Consider the following 19345-nt stretch of genomic DNA (forward strand, 5'->3'; position numbering starts at 1 on the left):
GACATGATATAATCAATGGATTACCAAATTGATTTACTCACTGTAAAGTTGATTAAAATCCTCCATTAACTACTTTGGGTGTGTCTACACTGCAGAATTAATGCGGTTTGATTTAATCAACTACTAAGCTTGCAAACTCTGTGTTTTGTCTGTTTGTTTGTTTTGTTAAAAATGTAATACAAATGCCTGGTTGCTCCTGACACGATAAATAAATAATGCGGCTTGATAGGGCTTTGAGTAATGTTATGGAACCATGGGAATTAGATATACTTATAGCAGATAGATGACATGATATTGTCATTTGGGAGTTGTAGTTGCTGGGATTTATAGTGAACCTACAATCAAAGAGCATTCTGAACTCCAGCAACGATGGATGGCACAAAACTTCCATGAGAAAGAGAAAATAATGGAAAGATTTGGTGGGCATTGACCTTGAGTTTTGGAGTTGTAGTTCACCTACATCCAGAGAGCATGGTTGACTCAAACAATGAGGGATCTGGATCAAACTTGGCACAGATATTCACTATGCCCAAGTGTGAACACTGGTGGAGTTTGGGGAAAATAGATTTGACATTTGGGAGTTGTAGTTGCTAGGATTTATCGTTCACCTACAATCAAAAAGCATTCTGAACTCCACCAATGATAGAATTGGGCCAAACTTCCCACACAGAACCCCCACGAACAATAGAAAATACTAGAAGGGTTTGGTGACCATTGACCTTGAGTTTTGGAGTTGTAGTTCATCTATACCCAGAGAGTAGCAGGAAGGCGGAGAGATCTTCAGCCTTCTCTGCCAAAGGGGTTCCTCAGACCATCTGTATAAATAAAAATGTAATGTTCGTTTGTGGGATTAACAGAACTCAAAAACCACTGGACAAATTGACACTAAATTTGGACACAAGACACCTATCAGGCCAACGAGTGACCATCACTCAAAAAAAATTTGATCTTGTCATTTGGGAGTTGTAGTTGCTGGGATTTATAGTTCACCTACAATCAAGGAGCATTCTGAACTCTGCCAATGATGGAATTGAACCAAACATGGCATACAGGACTCTCATGACCAACAGAAAACACAAGAAGGGTTTGTTGGGCATTGACCTTGAGTTTGGGAGTTGTAGTTCACCCACATCCAGAGAGCACTGTGGACTCAATAATGGATCTGGACCAAACTTGGCACAAATATTCCATATGCCCAAATATGAACACAGATGGAGTTTGGGGGAAATAGACCTCGACATTTGGGAGTTGTAGTTACTGGGATTTATAGTTCACCTACAATCAAAGAGCATTCTGAACCCCACCAATGATAGAATTGGGCCAAACTTCCCACACAGAACCCCCATGAACACCAGAAAATACTTAAGGCCATTCAGTCCAACTCACTAGGACAAGTAAATGTAATCAAAGCCCTCCTGACAAAGAGCCATCCAGCCAGAGATATAGATAGGTAGATATGATTCACACACAGAGAGATATAGTATCCAAGATTTGAAAGGGACCCCTAAACAATGACAGTGATATGTTGCCTGTTTCAGAGTAGGCAAACAAGACAATCTCCACATCAACACTGACACAGAAACAGCAAGAAATACTGTTTACCTACAAGCATAATTACATATATTAGAAACCAACACTTTCTCATTAGTTTATTTTCCAGATCACTAGACTGGGCCACAGCAACGCGTGGCAGGGGATGGCTAGTCAGAAATATGTGTTACTGGTGGTCTTTGGTGACTCCTATGAAACCCCCTTCCCGACCCCCAGGTTGAGAAACTCTGATCAAGAGCAAACTTGCACAACATGACAAACTTTAATTACTGATGGAATTGCAGGCGGTTAACGTGGCGTGATGTGAGTTGTAGTTCACTCAGAGCCTTATGCATTTGGTAAAATAACATACCCAGGCAACGCCGGGTACTCAAGCTAGTGTATAGTAAAAAGAAAGTTGGGAAAAAAATTTCCATAGTGGAAGGAGTGCAAGGAGGGGAACATTTTAGCCTCCCTAATTGAAATGTTATAACTGATAATAAAAGTAATTAAACAAATCTCCTCTTTGATCCAAGATGAAGACAGTGAGAACAGTGAATGCAGCAGCTGCAGTGATCACGAGAGTCAGGACCAGCCAAGGACGACTTTGCAGAGGCACTGCTTGCAGAGCAATGCTCTCTTCCCAGACACCTTCCAGACCAACAACCTCCTCTTTTACGAGCGGTTCAAAGCCTACCAAGACTACATGCTGGGTAAGAAAATACTAATAAGAATATATTATCTATATAAATAAAAAATGTAATGTTCGTTTGTGGGATGAACATAACTCAAAAACCACTGGACGAATTGACACCAAATTTGGACACAATTTGGACACAAGACACCTCTCAGGCCAACAAGTGACCATCACTCACAAAAACACTAAAAAAAACAGCGGAGGAGACTTAAAAAGCCAAAAAACAAAAAATACATTACAACGCGTGTGCAAAACCACATATATACATATACACAAATATATAAATGTATAAACATACATATACACATATACATACACACAAAATACATATACACAGACTGAACCACAGCAACCACAGCAACACATGGCAGGGGACGACTTAAAAATCCAAAAAATAAAAAAACACATTACAACACATTCGCAAAACCACACACACACACATATATATATATACACAAATACATATATACATATATACACAAATATACATACACAAAACACATAGACAGTAGGCTTGGGCAATCCATGGTTCTAAATGGTTCTAAAGTACTTACAAAACTAAAGTTCTGGTGGTGAAAATTTCAGAACTCTAACAAAACTCTCAAAATTTCATAATAAATGGCAGTTCCTAATTGGTTCTGTTATTAAAATCACCAATAATGAAATAATAATTAAATTTTGAAAGTTTTGTTGGAGTTCTGAAATTTTCACCACCAGAACTTTAGTTTTGTAAGTACTTTAGAACCATTTAGAACCATGGATTGCCCAAGCCTAATAGACAGGCTAGACCACAGCAACACATGGCAGGGGACGGCTAGTCTTCTATATAATTAAAAATGTAATATTCATTTGTGGGATTAACGTAACTCAAAAACCACTGGACACATTGACACCAGATTTGGACACAATACACCTATCAAGCCAACAAGTGACCATCACTCATAAAAACACTGAAAAACACAGCAGAAGGTACTTAAAAAGCCAAAAACAAAAAATACATTACAACACATTTATTTATTTATTATTTATTTAGAGCTTTTATAACCTGGACTTCTTGACCTGTGAAGAGGGACATGCGCAAAACCACATATATACACAAACACACTTATATACAAATATACACAAATATATACAAACATATCTGCTTATATATGCACACAATTACATATACACAGACGGTTCCACAGCAACGTGTGGCAGGGGACGGCTAGTCTATATAAATAAAAATGTAATGTTTGTTTGTGGGATTAACGTAACTCAAAAACCACTGGACGAATAGACACGAAATTTGGACACAAGGCACCTCTCAGGCCAACAAGTGACCACCACTCATAAAAAACTCTGAAAAACACAGCAGAAGAGACTTAAAAAGCCAAAAAACAAAAATTACTTTACAACACATGCACCAAACCATAATATATATACACACACAAATATATGTACACAGAAAACACATATACACAGACTGGACCACAGCAACGTGTGGCAGGGGATGGCTAGTATAATATATAATAATATATTATATAATATATTATATATAATATATAATAATAATATATAATAAGACAATAAGAATATAATATAATAATAATATAATATGTAATATAAAATATATATAGTATACTAATATTGCGCTATGGTAATAATATATTATTTATTTATTTTATTTATTTACTTTGCTTGTATACCGCAGTTTCTCAGCCCATAGGCGACTCAACGCGGTTCACAACAAGAGCAAAACGTCAGTCCAACAAGCATACAAAATTTAAAAACCATTAACAACATAATATACAGGGTAATAACACATCAATATCAACACGTTAACGTCTCGTAACTAGAATCGTGATCCAATTCGTCATCCATAATTCCGTTTCCTATATTCATCGTGAACAATTGCACTGTTTATCCAAACGCCTGTTCAAACAGCCAGGTTTTTAGTTTTCTTCGAAACACCATTAACGAAGAGGCTGATCTAATGTCCATGGGAAGGGCGTTCCACAGCCGAGGGGCCACCACAGAGAAGGCCCTGTCCCTCGTCCCCGCCAGCCGTGCTTGTGACGCAGGCGGGATCGAGAGCAGGGCTCTTAGGCACAGATGCAGGACAGGTGATGGCTGGCTCGACAACAAAGTCATATTACTTGCAAGCTGCTCTGAGTCCCTATTGGAGTGAGAAGGACAACATATAAATGCCATAAATAACGTTCTTGATGGTAGCTCAGATTTACTTAGGATTCATGCGCAACCAATTGCATTCATGTGCTATGTTTTGTTACGGCAAGCCATCCGACTTTGGTACAGGCCGTCTCCAAATTGCAAACAACCTTAATTCTACAGTGTAGATCAGGCATGGACAAACTTTGACCCACTGGGGAAGAAATTAGCCCTTTTGCAGTTAATTATCTCTCATTTCATTCTATTATCTACCCATCGTGGTATTGATATATGTGATAAGCATGTGTTGCTTCTTTTTTTCCCCCTGTCCTTCCATTCCCATCTAAAATTTGGTTCCTAGCTGACTGCAAAGTCTCAGAAGTGAAAGAATTCACCGCAGAGTATTTGGAGAAGCTCTTGGAGCCATCCGGATGGCGAGCGGTTTGGCAAACCAACGTGTTTGAGGTGCTGGTGGAGGTGAGTGTTGCCTCTTCTAGTGTCATATCATCTAACTCAGTGTTTCTCAACCTTCCTAATACCGTGACCCCTTAATACAGTTCCTCAGGTTGTGGTGTCCCCCAACCATAACATTATTTTTGTTGCTACTTCATAACTAATTTTGCTTCTGTTATGAATCATCATGTAAATATCTGATATGCAGGATGTATTTCCATTCACTGGACCAAATCTGGCACAAATAGCCGATATGCCCACATTTGAATACTGGTGGAGTTGGGGGCGGGATTGATTTTGTCATTTGGAAGTTGTAGTTGCTGGGATTTATAGTTCATCTACAAACAAAGAGCATTAACTCCACCAATGATGGAATTGAACCAAACTTGACACACAGAACTCCCATGATCAACAGAAAATACTGGAAGGGTTTGGTGGGCATTGACCTTGAGTTTTGGAGTTATAGTTCACCTATCTTCAGAGAGTACTGTGGACTCAAACAATGATGGGTCTGGACCAACCCTGGCACAAATACTCATTATGCGCAAATGTGAACACTGATGAAGTTTGGGGAAAATAGACCTTGCCATTTGGAAGTTGGAGTTGCTGGGATTTATAGTTCACCTACCATTAAAGAGAATTCTGAACCATACCAACAATAGAATTGGACTAAACTTCCCACACAGAACCCCCATGACCAACAGAAAATACTGTGTTTTCTGATGGTCTTTGGCGACCCTTCTGACAGCCCCTCGCGACCCCCTCAGGGTCTCGACCCCCAGGTTGAGAAACATTGATCTAGGGGCAGATCCTGGGATTTAAGGGCATTGTAGACGGGCCCTTAGGCACAGATGCAGGATGAGTGGCGGCTGGCTGGACAACAGAGTCACATGTGAAATAGACCTTGGAATCTTTGTGGACAACAGGTTGAACTTGTTGGCCTGTGAACAACAGACCAACAGAGTGATGCGGCAGCTAAAAAGGCCAATAGGATTTTGGCCTGCATCAGAAGTATGGTGTCTCGGTTGAGGGAAGTCATGGTCCCTCTCTATTCTGCTTTGGTTAGACCTCATCTGGAATCACACTGTGTCCAATTCAGGGCAAAGCTATGACAGATATTGACTCTAAGCGGTGTGATCAATGATCAAAGGTCTGGAGGCCATGAATCCCTCTGAGGAACATCTGAAAGAGCTGGGTATGTTTGGCCAGCAGAAGAGAAGACATGATAGCCTTACTTAAATATGTGAAAGGATGTCATAAGGAGGAGGGAGTGGGCTTGTTTTCTGATGCCCTAGAGACTCGGTAGGGTGATGGGTTCAAATTACAGAAAAGGAGATTCCACCCGAATGTTAGGTAGAACATCCAGAGTTGCTCAACAGTAGACCTCACTGCCTTGGGGTTTAGTGGAGGCTCCTTTGGAGGCTTTTAAACGGAGGTTGGATGGCCATCTGTTGGGCTAGACTTACTTACTTAGGCGATCCTTTGTTGTCCTAGTAGGATTGTTCTCCAAGTTTGATGTTCTGGTGGTGGGTCCGTAGGTGACTGTGGAGCCCTATTCTTGACCTGCATCTTCTCCCACAGTGAGGGCATTGGTTTCCAGGTGAAAGGCGGTCCCGGTCAGGGTTGGCTTGACGTGCCTTCCTCTTGGCACGTTTCTCTCTTTCGTCCTCTATTCTTGACTCTTCAAATTCTTCACCACAACTGGTCACAGCTGACCTCCAGCTGGAGCGCTCAAGGGCCAGGGCTTCCCAGTTCTTGGTGTCGATGTCACAGTTTTTAAGGTTGGCTTTGAGCTCATCTTTAAATCTCTTTTCCTGCCCACCATCATTCCGTTTTCCATTCTTGAGTTCAGAGTAGAGCAGCTGCTTTGGGAGATGGTGGTCGGGCATCTGGACAGCGTGGCTGGTCCAGCAGAGTTGATGGTAGAGGACCATGGCTTCAGTGCTGGTGGTCTTTGCTTCTTCCAGCACACTGACATTTGTCCATTTGTCTTCCCAAGAGATTTGCAGGATTTTTCAGAGCCTGAAGGAATTGTTCTTAGAGTTGTGTGTGACGTCTGTAGACAGTCCACGTTTCGCAGGCGTTTAGCAGGGTTGGGAGGACAATAGCTTTATAAACAAGCACCTTGGTCTCCCTATGGATGTCCCAGTCCTCAAACACTCTCTGCTTCATGCAGAAAAACACTGCATTCGCAGAGCTCAGGCGGTGTTGTATTTCGGTGTCAATGTTGACTTTTGTGGAGAGGTGGCTGCCAAAGGAGCGGAAATTTTCAACATTTTCTAATGTTACACCATTAACTGTATCTCTGGCATTGGAGGGGGATTGGCTGGTGACTGCTGGAAGAGCACGTTGGTTTTCTCATTGTTCAATGACAGGCTGAGCTTCTTGTATGTTTCTGTGAAAGTGTTTAGAGTGGCTTATAGGTCTTCTGAATTTTTTTTGTCGTGTCAGGAGTGACTGCAAGTCACTTCTGGCGTGAGAGAATTGGCCGTCTGCAAGGACGTTGCCCAGGGGACGCCTGGATGATTTCATGTTTTTATCATCCTTGTGGGAAGCTTCTCTCATGTCCCCACATGAGGAGCTGGAGCTGATAGAGGGAGCTCATCCGCCTCTCCCTGGATTTGACCCTGCGACTTATCGGTCTTCAGTCCTGCCAGCACAAGGATTTAACCCACTGCGCCACCGGGTTCACATTCTTCTGAATGTGCACAGAGGACGTTGTCATCAGCATATTGGAGTTCTATAACTCTAATATGTTGTGACCTTGGTTTTGGCTTTCAGTCTGCTGAGGTTAAATAGCTTGCCATCTGTCCGATGTTGGGGTAGATAGCCCATGCAGTCTCTCCCAACTCTATGCTTCTAATGCTATGTAATGGTGAGAGTTGATTCTGGAGGATCTCTAGAACTTCACAGACAGTGGCCTCACTGGTAATGCTAACTGATAGTGTTAGTAAAGTAAACTTTTCCAAACTGTAGGCTTTCGTAGAGTGCAGAAAGCTATGTTCTTCACGCATCTTTTGCAACGCACAGGTTGTCGATGTGGAGTATTCTGCCCTCAAAGCTGTGGTGCGCCTCTGTGAGCCCTTCCTGTGTGTGACCCGTGAGAGCGCCTTCACCCACGAGCGCATGCAAGAGCTGCTTGAGCTGAAGGAGCATCAGCTGCCATTGCAGGAGCTGTGGGTTGTTTTCGATGAATCGGGAGAGTTCGATCAGACGGCTCTGGCTATTGAGCATGTCAGGTATGTCTTGAAGTTATGAAAATCTACAAGACTGATGGTAAACCGGTCCCATCAGTTCAAAGTGGGACTGAGAGGAGGGCCTCCTCCACTGACCGCAGTGCATGCATGGTCTGTATAAGACAGTGTTTCTCAACCTTCCTAATGGCGCGACCCCTTAATACAGTTCCTCATGTTGTTGTGACCCCCAATTATAACATTATTTTTGTTGCTACCTCATAATTTTGCTACTGTTGTGAATTGGAATGTAAATACCTGATATGCAGGATGTATTTTCATTCACTGGACCAAATTTGGCACAAATACCTGATACACCCAAATTTGAATACTGGTAGGGTTGTGAGGGATTGATTTTGTCATTTGGGAGTTGTAGTTGCTGGGATTTATAGTTCACCTACAATCAAAGAGCATTCTGAACTTCACCAACGATGGCATTGAACCAAACTTGGCACACAGAACTCCCATGACCAACAGAAAATACTGGAAGGGTTTGGTGGGCATTGACCTTGAGTTTTGGAGTTGTAGTTCACCTACATCCAGAGGACACTGTGGACTCAGTAATGGATCTGGACCAAACTTGGCACAAATATTCCATATGCCCAAATATGAACACAGATGGAGTTTGGGGGAAGTAGACCTTGACATCTAGGAGTTATAGTTGCTGGGATTTATAGTTCACCTACAATCAAAGAGCATTCCGAATCCCACCAATGATAGAATTGGGCCAAACTTTCCACACAGAACCCCCATGCCCAACAGAAAATACTTAAGGCCATGCAGTCCAACTCTCTTCACCAGGACAAGTAAATGTAATCAAAGCCCTCCTGACAAAGAGTTTTGGAGTTGTAGTTCACCGACATCCAGATAGCACTGTGGACTCAAACAATGATGGATCTGGACCAAAACTTGGCATGATTACCCAATGTGCCCAAATGTGTACACTTGTGGAGTTTGGGGAAAATACACCTTGACATTTGGGAGCTGTAGTTTCTGGGATTTATAGTTCACCTACAATCAAAGAGCATTCTGAACTCCACCAATGATGACATTGAACCAAACTTGGCACACAGAACTCCCATGACCAATAGAAAATATTGGAAGGGTTTGGTGGGCATTGACTTTGAGTTTTGGAGTTGTAGTTCACCGACATCTCCAAAGCAAACAAGGATGGATCTGAACCAAAACTTGGCACAGATACTCAATATGCCCAAATGTGAACACTGGTGGTGTTTGGGGAAAATAGACCTTGACATTTGGGAGTTGTAGTTGCTGGGATTTATAGTTCACCTACATAGAGCATTCTGAACCCCACCAATGAGAGAATTGGGCCAAACTTCCCACACAGAACCCCCATGACCAACAGAAAATACTGTGTTTCCTGATGGTCTTTGGTGACCCTTGTGACCCCCTTCCCTTGTGATGCTTTTCCTTTGTGTGCCGAGACCACAATTGGCCGATGGACATCCTCTCCTATTTTCCAGGTTTTTCTATAAACACATTTGGCGGAGCTGGGATGAAGAGGATGACGATGACTTTGATTACTTCATCAGATGCGTGGAACCTCGGCTGAGATTGTAAGGACCTTTTCTGGAGGATACAATAGACCTTCAGTGTCTGTGGAACCCGTCACCATGATTTCATTTGCCTTTTCTTGTTATTTTCTACAAAACTCATAGAGATTCTAGGCTTGGAGATATATTTTTTTTCCTAGTGCATGGCACCAGTTTACCACTAGATGACACTACAGAACTGCTCATTTTTACAATTTTGAATGCAAGGAATTCAAGCAAAATGTTTTCGAAGGCTTTCGTGACCAGAATCACTGGGTTATTGTGAGTTTTCCAAGCTGTATGGCCATGTTCCAGAAGCATTCTCTCCTGACATTTTGCCCACATCTATGGCAGGCATCCTCAGAGATTGAGAGAAACTAGGAAAATGGGGTTTATATATCTGGAATAATGTCCAGGGTGGGAGAAAGAACTCTTTACTGCTGGAGACAAGTGTGACTGTTGTAATTGGACACCTTGTTTATCATTGAATGGGCTTCAAAGCTTGGCTGCTTCCTGCCTGGGGGAATCCTTTGTTGGCTGAAACCCTATTTCAGCCTAAAACAGGCCAAGGGTGGCTTCCAAATCAGTATTTGGACAGTTCCCTACCTTTACGCTTACAGTCTAAATACGAGGGTTAAATGAAAAGTAATGCCTCCACCTTCGTAACTCCTCAACAGGTGGCAGTACGGGTATGTGACCGGTACTGGCTTGTTCAGTAGACTCTCCTCTACAGTTCAATTTTGGCGAGAAGCCTTAGCATTGAACGGTTGTGTTGTTAAAGTGCGAAGTATGGAACCCTGCACAGACAGTTGGTCAATGCAACTTAAGCAACGTGCAGTCATTGAATTCGTGACAGCAGAAGGTGTCACCACAAAGGAGATTCATCAGAGAATGCAAGCTGTTTATGGTGATTGTGTTGATGTGAGTACTGTGCGTTTTTGGGCAAGTAAGTTTAAAGATGTTGAGATGGGAACATCAGACTTGCGTTACAAACAAAGAGTTGGACATCCTGTGACAGCAACCACCGAGTTTCACGAGCAAAAGGTTGACAGATTGATTCAGGACAATTGTCGTATCACTTGGAGAGAAATTTCAAGCATAATCGGCATTTCACATGAACATGTGGGTCACATTATTGCTTTGCTTGGCTATCGGAAGATCTGTGCACAATGGGTACCCAGGATGCTGACGCCTGAAATGAAAGCACACAGACGTGAAACTTCAGAGACCGGATCTCACCACCATACGACATCCTTTATAAAGTCCAGATTTAGCACCGTCTGACTTCCATCTGTCTCCAATAATGAAAGAAGATCTGTGGGGACATCATTATGCTTCTGATGAAGACGTTGAGAGAACTGCGAGACGCTGGTTGCGGAAACAGAGTGTCAGCTTCTTCTGCAACAGCTTCAGAAAACTAGTTCATTGTTGGCAGAAATGTATCCAATTGTCTGGTGATTATGTGGAAAAGTGAATAGTGGTAGTTAAAGAGCACATTCTAAGGATTATTTCTGCCTTTGATGTATTAAAATATTCCCATCCAAACCCAAGTAACGAAGGTGGAGGCATTACTTTTCATTCAACCCTCATAAGATTGTACATAAGGAAGAGGAAGAGGGAAGGTCAGCAGAGAAAGGACCAAATTCATCAGGCGTTGGCTGCTCTTCTCTCCATCAGAGGCCAGAGCAATGGATCGGTGATGGGCACTTTTGGAAGTCCTTAAGCTTCTGCAAACCTTTCCGCAACCACTTTCTCCCAACTTTGAATTGCAGGTACTACGACATCCTTGAAGACCGCGTCCCATCCGCGCTGGTGGCTGAGTACCAGAGCCGCCTTTCCCAATGCGAGGAGCTCTATCGCACGTTCCTAGACTTCAGGAACAGCATCTCCGGGGCCGATTCGGACTCCGAAGCAGAAAACGTCTCTGTTGTGGAAGGGATGAAGCTCTACGAAAGGATGGAGCAGCAGAAACAAAAGCTGAAGCTCATCGAAAACCCTCTGCTGCGGTACTTTCAGTATTACACATTTTGTTTAAAGCTATAATAATAAGGTGACGAGATGTAATCGTCGTTGATGGACTTTCAGAGTTTGGAACAGTTGCTTACATTAATTGGGGCATCAGGAGGTTAAATCTTTTTGAAGATTTGCATAAAACTGTCATTTAAAAGACTATCCAACTCTGATTTTAACCATTGTTCTAATTTTCTTCAATGTAAATGTGCTTATGTATCCTTCCAATAATAATGAAAATATAAATTATAATAATAATAGAGTAAAATAATGGAAATGTAATAATAACAGTAATAATCGAGTAGAATAATAAATGTAATAATAATAGAGTAAAGTAATGGAAATGTAATAATAACAGTAATAAAAGAGTAAAATAATAAATGTAATTATAATAGACTAAAATATTGTAAATGTTATAATAATAACAATAACAATAGAGTAAATAATGGAAATGTAATAATAGTAATAATGGTAAAATAATAAATGTAATAATAATAATAGAATAAAATAATAAATGTAATAATAATAATAGAGTAAAATAATGAAAATGGAATACTAACATTAATACCAGAGTAAAATAATAAATGTAATAAAATAATAGAATAAAATAATAAATATAATAATAGAGTAAAATAATAAATGTAATAATAATATTAGAGGAAAATAATGAAAATGGAATAACAGTAATAATAGAGTAAAATAATAAATGTAATAAAATAATAGAATAAAATAATAAATAAATTAATAGAGTAAAATAATAATTGTAATAATAATAATAGAGTAAAATAATGGAAATGTAATAATAGCAATAACAGAGTAAAATAATAAATGTAATAATAATAGAGTAAAGTAATGGAAATGTAATAATAACAGTAATAATAGAGTAAAATAATAAATGTAATTATAATAGACTAAAATATTGTAAATGTAATAATAATAATAACAATAGAGCAAAATAATGGAAATGTAATAATAGTAACAATGGTAAAATAATAAATGTAATAATAATAGAGTAAAATAATGGAAATGAAATAATAATAGAGTAAAATAATGGAAATGAAATAATAACAGAGTAAAATAATGGAATTGTAATAATAGTAATAATAGAGTAAAATAATGAAAATGGAATACTAACAGTAATAATAGAGTAAAATAATAAATGTAATAAAATAGAATAAAATAATAAATATAATAGAGTAAAATAATGGAAATGTAATAATAGTAATAACAGAGTAAAATAATAAATGTAATAATAATAGAGTAAAATATTGAAAATGTAATAACAGTAATAGAATAAAATTAATATTATTATAATAATAGAGTAAAATAATAAGTGTAATAAAAAATAATAGGAGTAACAGAGTAAAATAATAAATAACTAGGCTTATACTCGAGTATATACAATAAGTCTCCATCATCTCTCATTATTAGCTATTCTAGGTAGGGCTAATGGAAGTTGTATACCAGATATACTTGGAGGGCCACAAGCAATCCACTCCAATTGAGGAATCAATCAGGAACACCCTTAACTACTATCCTTCTCTTTTTGAAGGTATGTATTTGGATATCAGAAACTCAGCGGGCTCAAGGCGAAGGGAGCGCGCCCGTCTGGCAGCGTAGTGACCCACGTTGTGTCTTCTGCCATGATGTCAAGCCTCTTGCAGTGCCTCTTCCGGGACAAACTTTCTCCGGATGCCTTCAATGAAGAAATAGAAATACAGGTACCCGCGTCTTTTCTTTCTTTGCCTGAGTGTGTTTTCATCCCAAATAATAGCAACATTATCTACATGGGTGGCTGGGAGAGTGACACCTTACCTTTATTTATTTATTTGCTAGCCACCCCCTGCCACGTGTTGCTGTGGCTCTGTCTGTGTATATGTGTTTTGTGTGTGTATATATTTATGTACATGCGTTTTTGCATATATATATATGTCTCTGTGTGTGGTTTTGTGCATGCATTGTAATGTAATTTTTGGGGTTTTTTTTTGCTTTTTATGTCCCTTCTGCTGTGATTTTCAGTGTTTTTATGAGTGATGGTCACTTCTTGGCCTGATAGGTGTATTATGTTCAAATCTGGCGTCAATTCGTCCAGTGGTTTTTGAGTTATGTTAATCCCCCAAACAAACATTACAATTTTATTTATATAGACTAGCCGTCCCCTGCCATGCGTTGCTGTGGCCCACATGGGGGTTCAATGTGGGAGGTTTGGCCCAATTCTATCGTTGGTGAGGTTCAGAATGCTCTGTGATTGTAGGTGAACTATAAACTATAAATCCCAGCAACTACAACTCCCAAATGTCAAGATTCTATTTCCCCCAAACTCCACCAGTGTTCACATTTGGGCATATTGAGTATTCGTGTAGAGTTTGGTCCAGATCCATCATTGTTTGAGTCCACAATGATCTCTGAATGTAGGTGAACTACAATTCCAAAACCAAAGGACACTGCCCATTAAACCCTTCCAGTATTTTCTGTTGGTCATGGGAGAACTGTGTGCCAAGTTTGGTTCAATGCCATCGTTGGTGGAGTTCAGAATGCTCTTTGATTGTAGGTGAACTATAAATCCCAGCAACTACAACTCCCAAATGACCCTATTAGCAACCTGGCTGCTGCTCGTTGGGCCATTTGCAGCTTCCGAACAGTCTTCAAGGGCAACCCCACTTAGAGTGCATTGCAGTAGTCTATATGGGATGTAACCAGAGCATGGATCACTGTGCGCAAGTCAGACTTCCCAAGGTACGGGTGCAGCTGGGAAATGGTAATTTGATTAAACGAATGATAATTATGCTTTTACAGTATGGTGCCTGTTTCTCCCTCTCTGCAGTTCCACCGTGACCCGCAGTCTGCTGTGCGTGCGTGCCACGAAGGAGACAGAGTCATTGTTTGTCCAGGTCACTACGTTGTTGACGGTGCATTATATATTGCGGACTCCATTGAACTTGAAGGTAGGAAGTCCTGTTTACAAACTGCTTCTCAGGGGAGGAAGTAACTGCAACTCCCAGGTACCCCAGGATACATAGTCATCGGTGGGGAATGATGGGAGTTACAATCGATCAGTCTGGAAGAAGGCACCATTCCCATTCCTGCTTTAAAGCCTTGTGAGGTGGACATTGTGACTCCAGATATTGTATTGTCGAAGGCTTGCATGGCTGGAATCACGGGGAGGGACATTGCTAACATGAGGAGGGAGTGAGTTCCACAGGCGGGGGGCCACCACCGAGAAGGCCCTGTTCCTTGTCCCCGCCAAGCGTGTTTGGGCCGAGAGCAGGGCCTCCCCAGAAGATCTTAAATTTCGAGGTGGGAGGTAGAGCCAGAGCTTACCTGGTTTTCCGAAAGATCTCCAGGTCGGCCATACGGTTGTTAATCCAATAGGCCTGGCCCCATAACCACGTTTTAAATTTTCTCCTGAAGATGAGGAGGGAGACTGCTGACATGATTTCACTGGGGAGGGAGTTCCACAGGTGGGGGGCCACCACCGAGAAGGCCCTGTCCCTCGTCCCCGCCAAGCGTGTTTGGGCCGAGAGCAGGGCCTCCCCAGAAGATCTTAAATTTCGAGGTGGGAGGTAGAGGGAGGTACGTTCGGACAGGTAAGCTGGGCCAGATCTTACCTGGTTTTCCAAAAGATCTCCAGGTTGGCCATGCAGTTGTTAATCCAATAGGCCTGGCCCCATAACCATGTTTTCAATTTTCTCCTGAAGATGAGGAGTGACACAGCCGACATGATTTCACTGGGGAGGGAGTTCCACAGGTGGGGGCCCACCACAGAGAAGGCCCTGTCCCTCATCCCTGCCAAGTGTGTTTGGACCGAGAGCAGGGCCTCCCCAGAAGATCTTAAATTTTGAGGTGGGATGTAGAGGGAGATACGTTCAGATGGGCAGAGCTGTATAGAGCTTTATAGACCAAAGCCAGGTTTTCCAAAAGATCTCCAGGTCTGCCATGCGGTTGTTAATCCAATAGGCCGTGCGCAGCTGTTGTACTGTCGACACGTTTTGTCGCTCCGGTCTCTATCTTGTCAAAACGTCTTAATGGAAAGAGAGCCGAGGGTTTAATTTCCTGCTGGGATGCCACTGCCTTTCCCCCCTTCTTTGCTTCTTCATCTGGATAATTTCCTCCCTCCCTCTGATGTTGATTTCCCCTCCCACCCCTTTTTCTCCCCATCTCTCGACTCCCTTTGATTGATGCCGATATCCGCGGCGACGTGCAATGCTTCCCGCAGGATATGGGCTTTCAATACATTTATTTTATCAGTCGGAGCAAGGCTAAGAGAATTTGGGCACGCAGGGTGGTATTTATGACAAATCGCATCCCATCAGAGGGGTCAGGCAGAAGTTAGCAAGCAAATTAAAGCGTACTAGACCAGACATCGCCACGAGCTCGGAAGGAACAAAAGCCTTCCTCTCGCTTATTCGTGGCGTTGACTCGCTGATGGAGACTTATCACTAGTTGTTTCTCCAGGTTTTGTCCCCCTTCTCCAATCCCTCTTTTGAAAGCCAGGGAATGAAAACATTGGGCGGCATTTTGACAATATGTGCTGCTCATGATGTTGGAAGAGCATTAGCAATGTGGGAAGTGCTTTTGTGTAAAGAAGAGTGCGGAAATCTATATAAATAAAAATGTAATGCTCGTTTGTGGGATTAACAGAACTCAAAAACTACGGGATACATTGACACCAAATTTGGCCGCAAGACACCTACTAACCCAAAGAGTGACCATCATTCAAAAAATATATAATTTTGTCATTTGGAGTTGTAGTTACTGGGATTTATGGTTCACCTACAATCAAAGAGCATTCTGAACTCCATTAATGATGGAATTGAACTAATCTTGGCACACAGGACTCCCATGACCAACAGAGAATACTAGAAGGGTTTGGTGGGCATTGACCTTGGTTTTGGGAGTTGTAGTTCACCTACATCCAGAGAGCACTGTGGATTCGAACAATGATGGATCTTAGGGCTGGGCAACCACGGAAAAATTTGTTTCTAAAATCGATTTGTGTTTTGGGGGTTTTTTCGTTTCGATTTTTAAAAGAATTCCGAAATTTTTCTTTTAAAAAGTTTGATATTTACGAAATTTCATAAATTACAAAACAATACGAAACAATTACGAAACAATTACGAATCGATTCGTTAATGGCGGACGCGACCGCGCAATACGCTAAAAAACCTCCAAATGGGACAGGGGGAACTTCTGAAGCTTCCCTCTCCCTCTGTTGTTGACTGTTGGTGTGATATTTATAATTTTTTTTCACTGATTAAACAAACAACAACTATAAAACTTGCCCCAGACATGCGGAAATAATAACAAAACGATTTCAAAACGATAACGAAACGAATACAAAACGAAATTGAAACAATTACGAAATGAATTTAAAAATTCGTTTCGTTTTTCAGTTGCTCCTGAATGGTTCGTTATCGCTTCGTTATAAAAAAATAACGAATTTTTAACGAATTACGAAATTACGAAACGAAACCGCCCAGCCCTAATGGATCTGGACCTAACTTGGCACGAATATTCCATATGCCCAAATATGAAGCCATCAGAACAAGCCATCAGAACAAAGGCCATTAAGGCCAGGATCGAAAAAACAGCGGATGAGCCAAAATGCAGACTGTGTAAGGAAGGATGAAACCATGGATCATCTCCTCAGCTGTTGCAAGAAAATCACACAGACAGTCTACAAACAGAGGCACAACTCTGTGGCCCAAATGATTCACTGGAACTTATGTCACAATTTTATTTATTTATTTATTTCGAGTATTTCTGCCCCGCCCTTCTCAACCCCCAAAGGGGGACTCAGGGCGGCTTACAACCTGCACAATTTGATGCCACATTCAACAAAGTAAAAATACAACAATTATAAATATAACAAGGACCACCTGCCAGCAGTAAAGAATTGGTGGGATCATAAACCCGCAAAGGTCATGGAAAATGAACACGCAAAAATACTGTGGGACTTTTGAGTCCAGGCTAACAAAGTTTTGGAACACAATACACCAGACATCACGATTGTGGAAAAGGAAAAAGTTTGGATTGTTGATGTCTCCATACCGGGTGACAGTCGCATTGAGGAAAAACAACAGGAAAAACTCAGCCGCTACCAGGACCTCAAAATCGAGCTGCAAAGGCTCTGGCATAAACCAGTACAGGTGGTCCCAGTGGTCATTGGCTCACTGGGTGCCGTGCCAAAAGATCTCAGCCGGCATTTGGAAACAATACACTTTGACAAAATCACGATCTGTCAACTGCAAAAGGCCACCTGACTTGGATCTGCGTGCATCATTCGAAAATACATCACAGTCCTAGACGCTTGGGAAGTGTTCGACTTGTGATTTTGTGATACGGAATCCAGCATAGAGATCTCAGTTGCTGTGACATACTGGGCTTTTGTGTCAGTAAAATAATAATAAATGCCATCAAAGCCAGAATCGAAAAGTCAACAACAGATCCCAAGTGTAGACTCTGCAAGGATGCAGATGAAACAATAGACCACATCCTCAGCTGCTGCAAGAAGATTGCACAGACAGACTACAAGCAGAGGCATAATACTGTTGCTCGGATGATGGCTCACGAATGGAACACTGAAGAAGGAGACAGAAGGCCTGAATAATTTTTTTTTGTTTGTGTCAGGAGCGACTTGAGAAACTGCAAGTCGTTTCTGGTGTGAGAGAATTGGCTGTCTGCAAGGACTTTGCCCAGGGGACGCCCGGATGATTTGATGTTTTTATCATCCTTGTGAGAGGCTTCTCTTATGTCCCCGAATGAGGAGCTGGAGCTGATAGAGGGAGCTCATCCGCCTCTCCCCAGATTCGAACCTGCAACCTGTCAGTCTTCAGTCCTACCGGCACAGGGGTTTGACCCACTGCGCCTGAATAATAATAATAATAATAAGAAGCCATCAGAACAAATGCCATTAAGGCCAGGATTGAAAAATCAGCTGACAACCCAAATGAGAGACTCCCCCCCCCCCCCCCTGGGCACACAGAGGACTGGGCGACTTGGAAGGTACTGAACAGACTGTGCTCTGGCACCACAAGATGTAGAGCCAACCTTCAGAAATGGGGCTACAAAGTGGAATCCTCGACATGCGAGTGTGGAGAAGGGCTTAAAGGGCTGAGAATTGTGGTATATAAGTGCAGTAAATAAATAAATAAATAAAGAGCAAACCACTGACCACCTGCTGCAATGCAACCTGAGCCCTGCCACATGCACAATGGAGGACCTTCTTGCAGCAACACCAGAGACACTCCAAGTGGCCAGATACTGGGCAAAGGACATTTAATCAACTACCAAACTCACAATTTTTGTAATTTTGTCTGTTTGTTTGCTTTGTTCTGTTAGAAATGTAATATAATTTGACTGGTTGTCCTGACACGACAAATAAAATAAATATAAATAACCCAAAATGCAGACTGCAAGGAAGCGGGTGAAACCATTGATCATCTCAGCTGTTGCAAGAAAATCGCAAGATGGACTACAAACAGAGGCACAACTCTGTGGCACAAACGATTCACTGGAACTTATGTCACAAGGACCACCTGCCAGCAGTAAAGAATTGGTGAGATCATAAACCTGCAAAGGTCGTGGGAAATGAACACGCAAAAATACTGTGGGAATGTTGAATCCAGACTGACAAAGTTTTGGAAACCGAGGAACACGTACTTAAAATATGCAAGGTGATAAAACGACTTTAAACCAAAACTTCAAAAGTTCAATTA

The 19345-nt window shown here is 41.5% G+C and overlaps 1 protein-coding gene across 1 annotated transcript in view; it reads left to right on the forward strand.

Moving 5' to 3' along the window:
* SHCBP1 (SHC binding and spindle associated 1) overlaps positions 1–19345 on the forward strand; it is a 44907-nt gene that overhangs the window by 3998 nt on the left and 21564 nt on the right. Inside the window, exons 2-8 of the mRNA XM_060788437.2 lie at positions 2067–2243; positions 4740–4855; positions 7862–8070; positions 9549–9641; positions 11390–11623; positions 13180–13348; positions 14452–14572. Of these exons, the coding sequence (XP_060644420.2) occupies positions 2067–2243; positions 4740–4855; positions 7862–8070; positions 9549–9641; positions 11390–11623; positions 13180–13348; positions 14452–14572 (1119 nt within the window). The remainder of the gene's footprint in view (positions 1–2066; positions 2244–4739; positions 4856–7861; positions 8071–9548; positions 9642–11389; positions 11624–13179; positions 13349–14451; positions 14573–19345) is intronic.

The sequence above is a fragment of the Anolis sagrei genome, chromosome 8 (genome assembly GCF_037176765.1).
Source record: "Anolis sagrei isolate rAnoSag1 chromosome 8, rAnoSag1.mat, whole genome shotgun sequence".
Lineage (NCBI taxonomy): Eukaryota > Metazoa > Chordata > Lepidosauria > Squamata > Dactyloidae > Anolis > Anolis sagrei.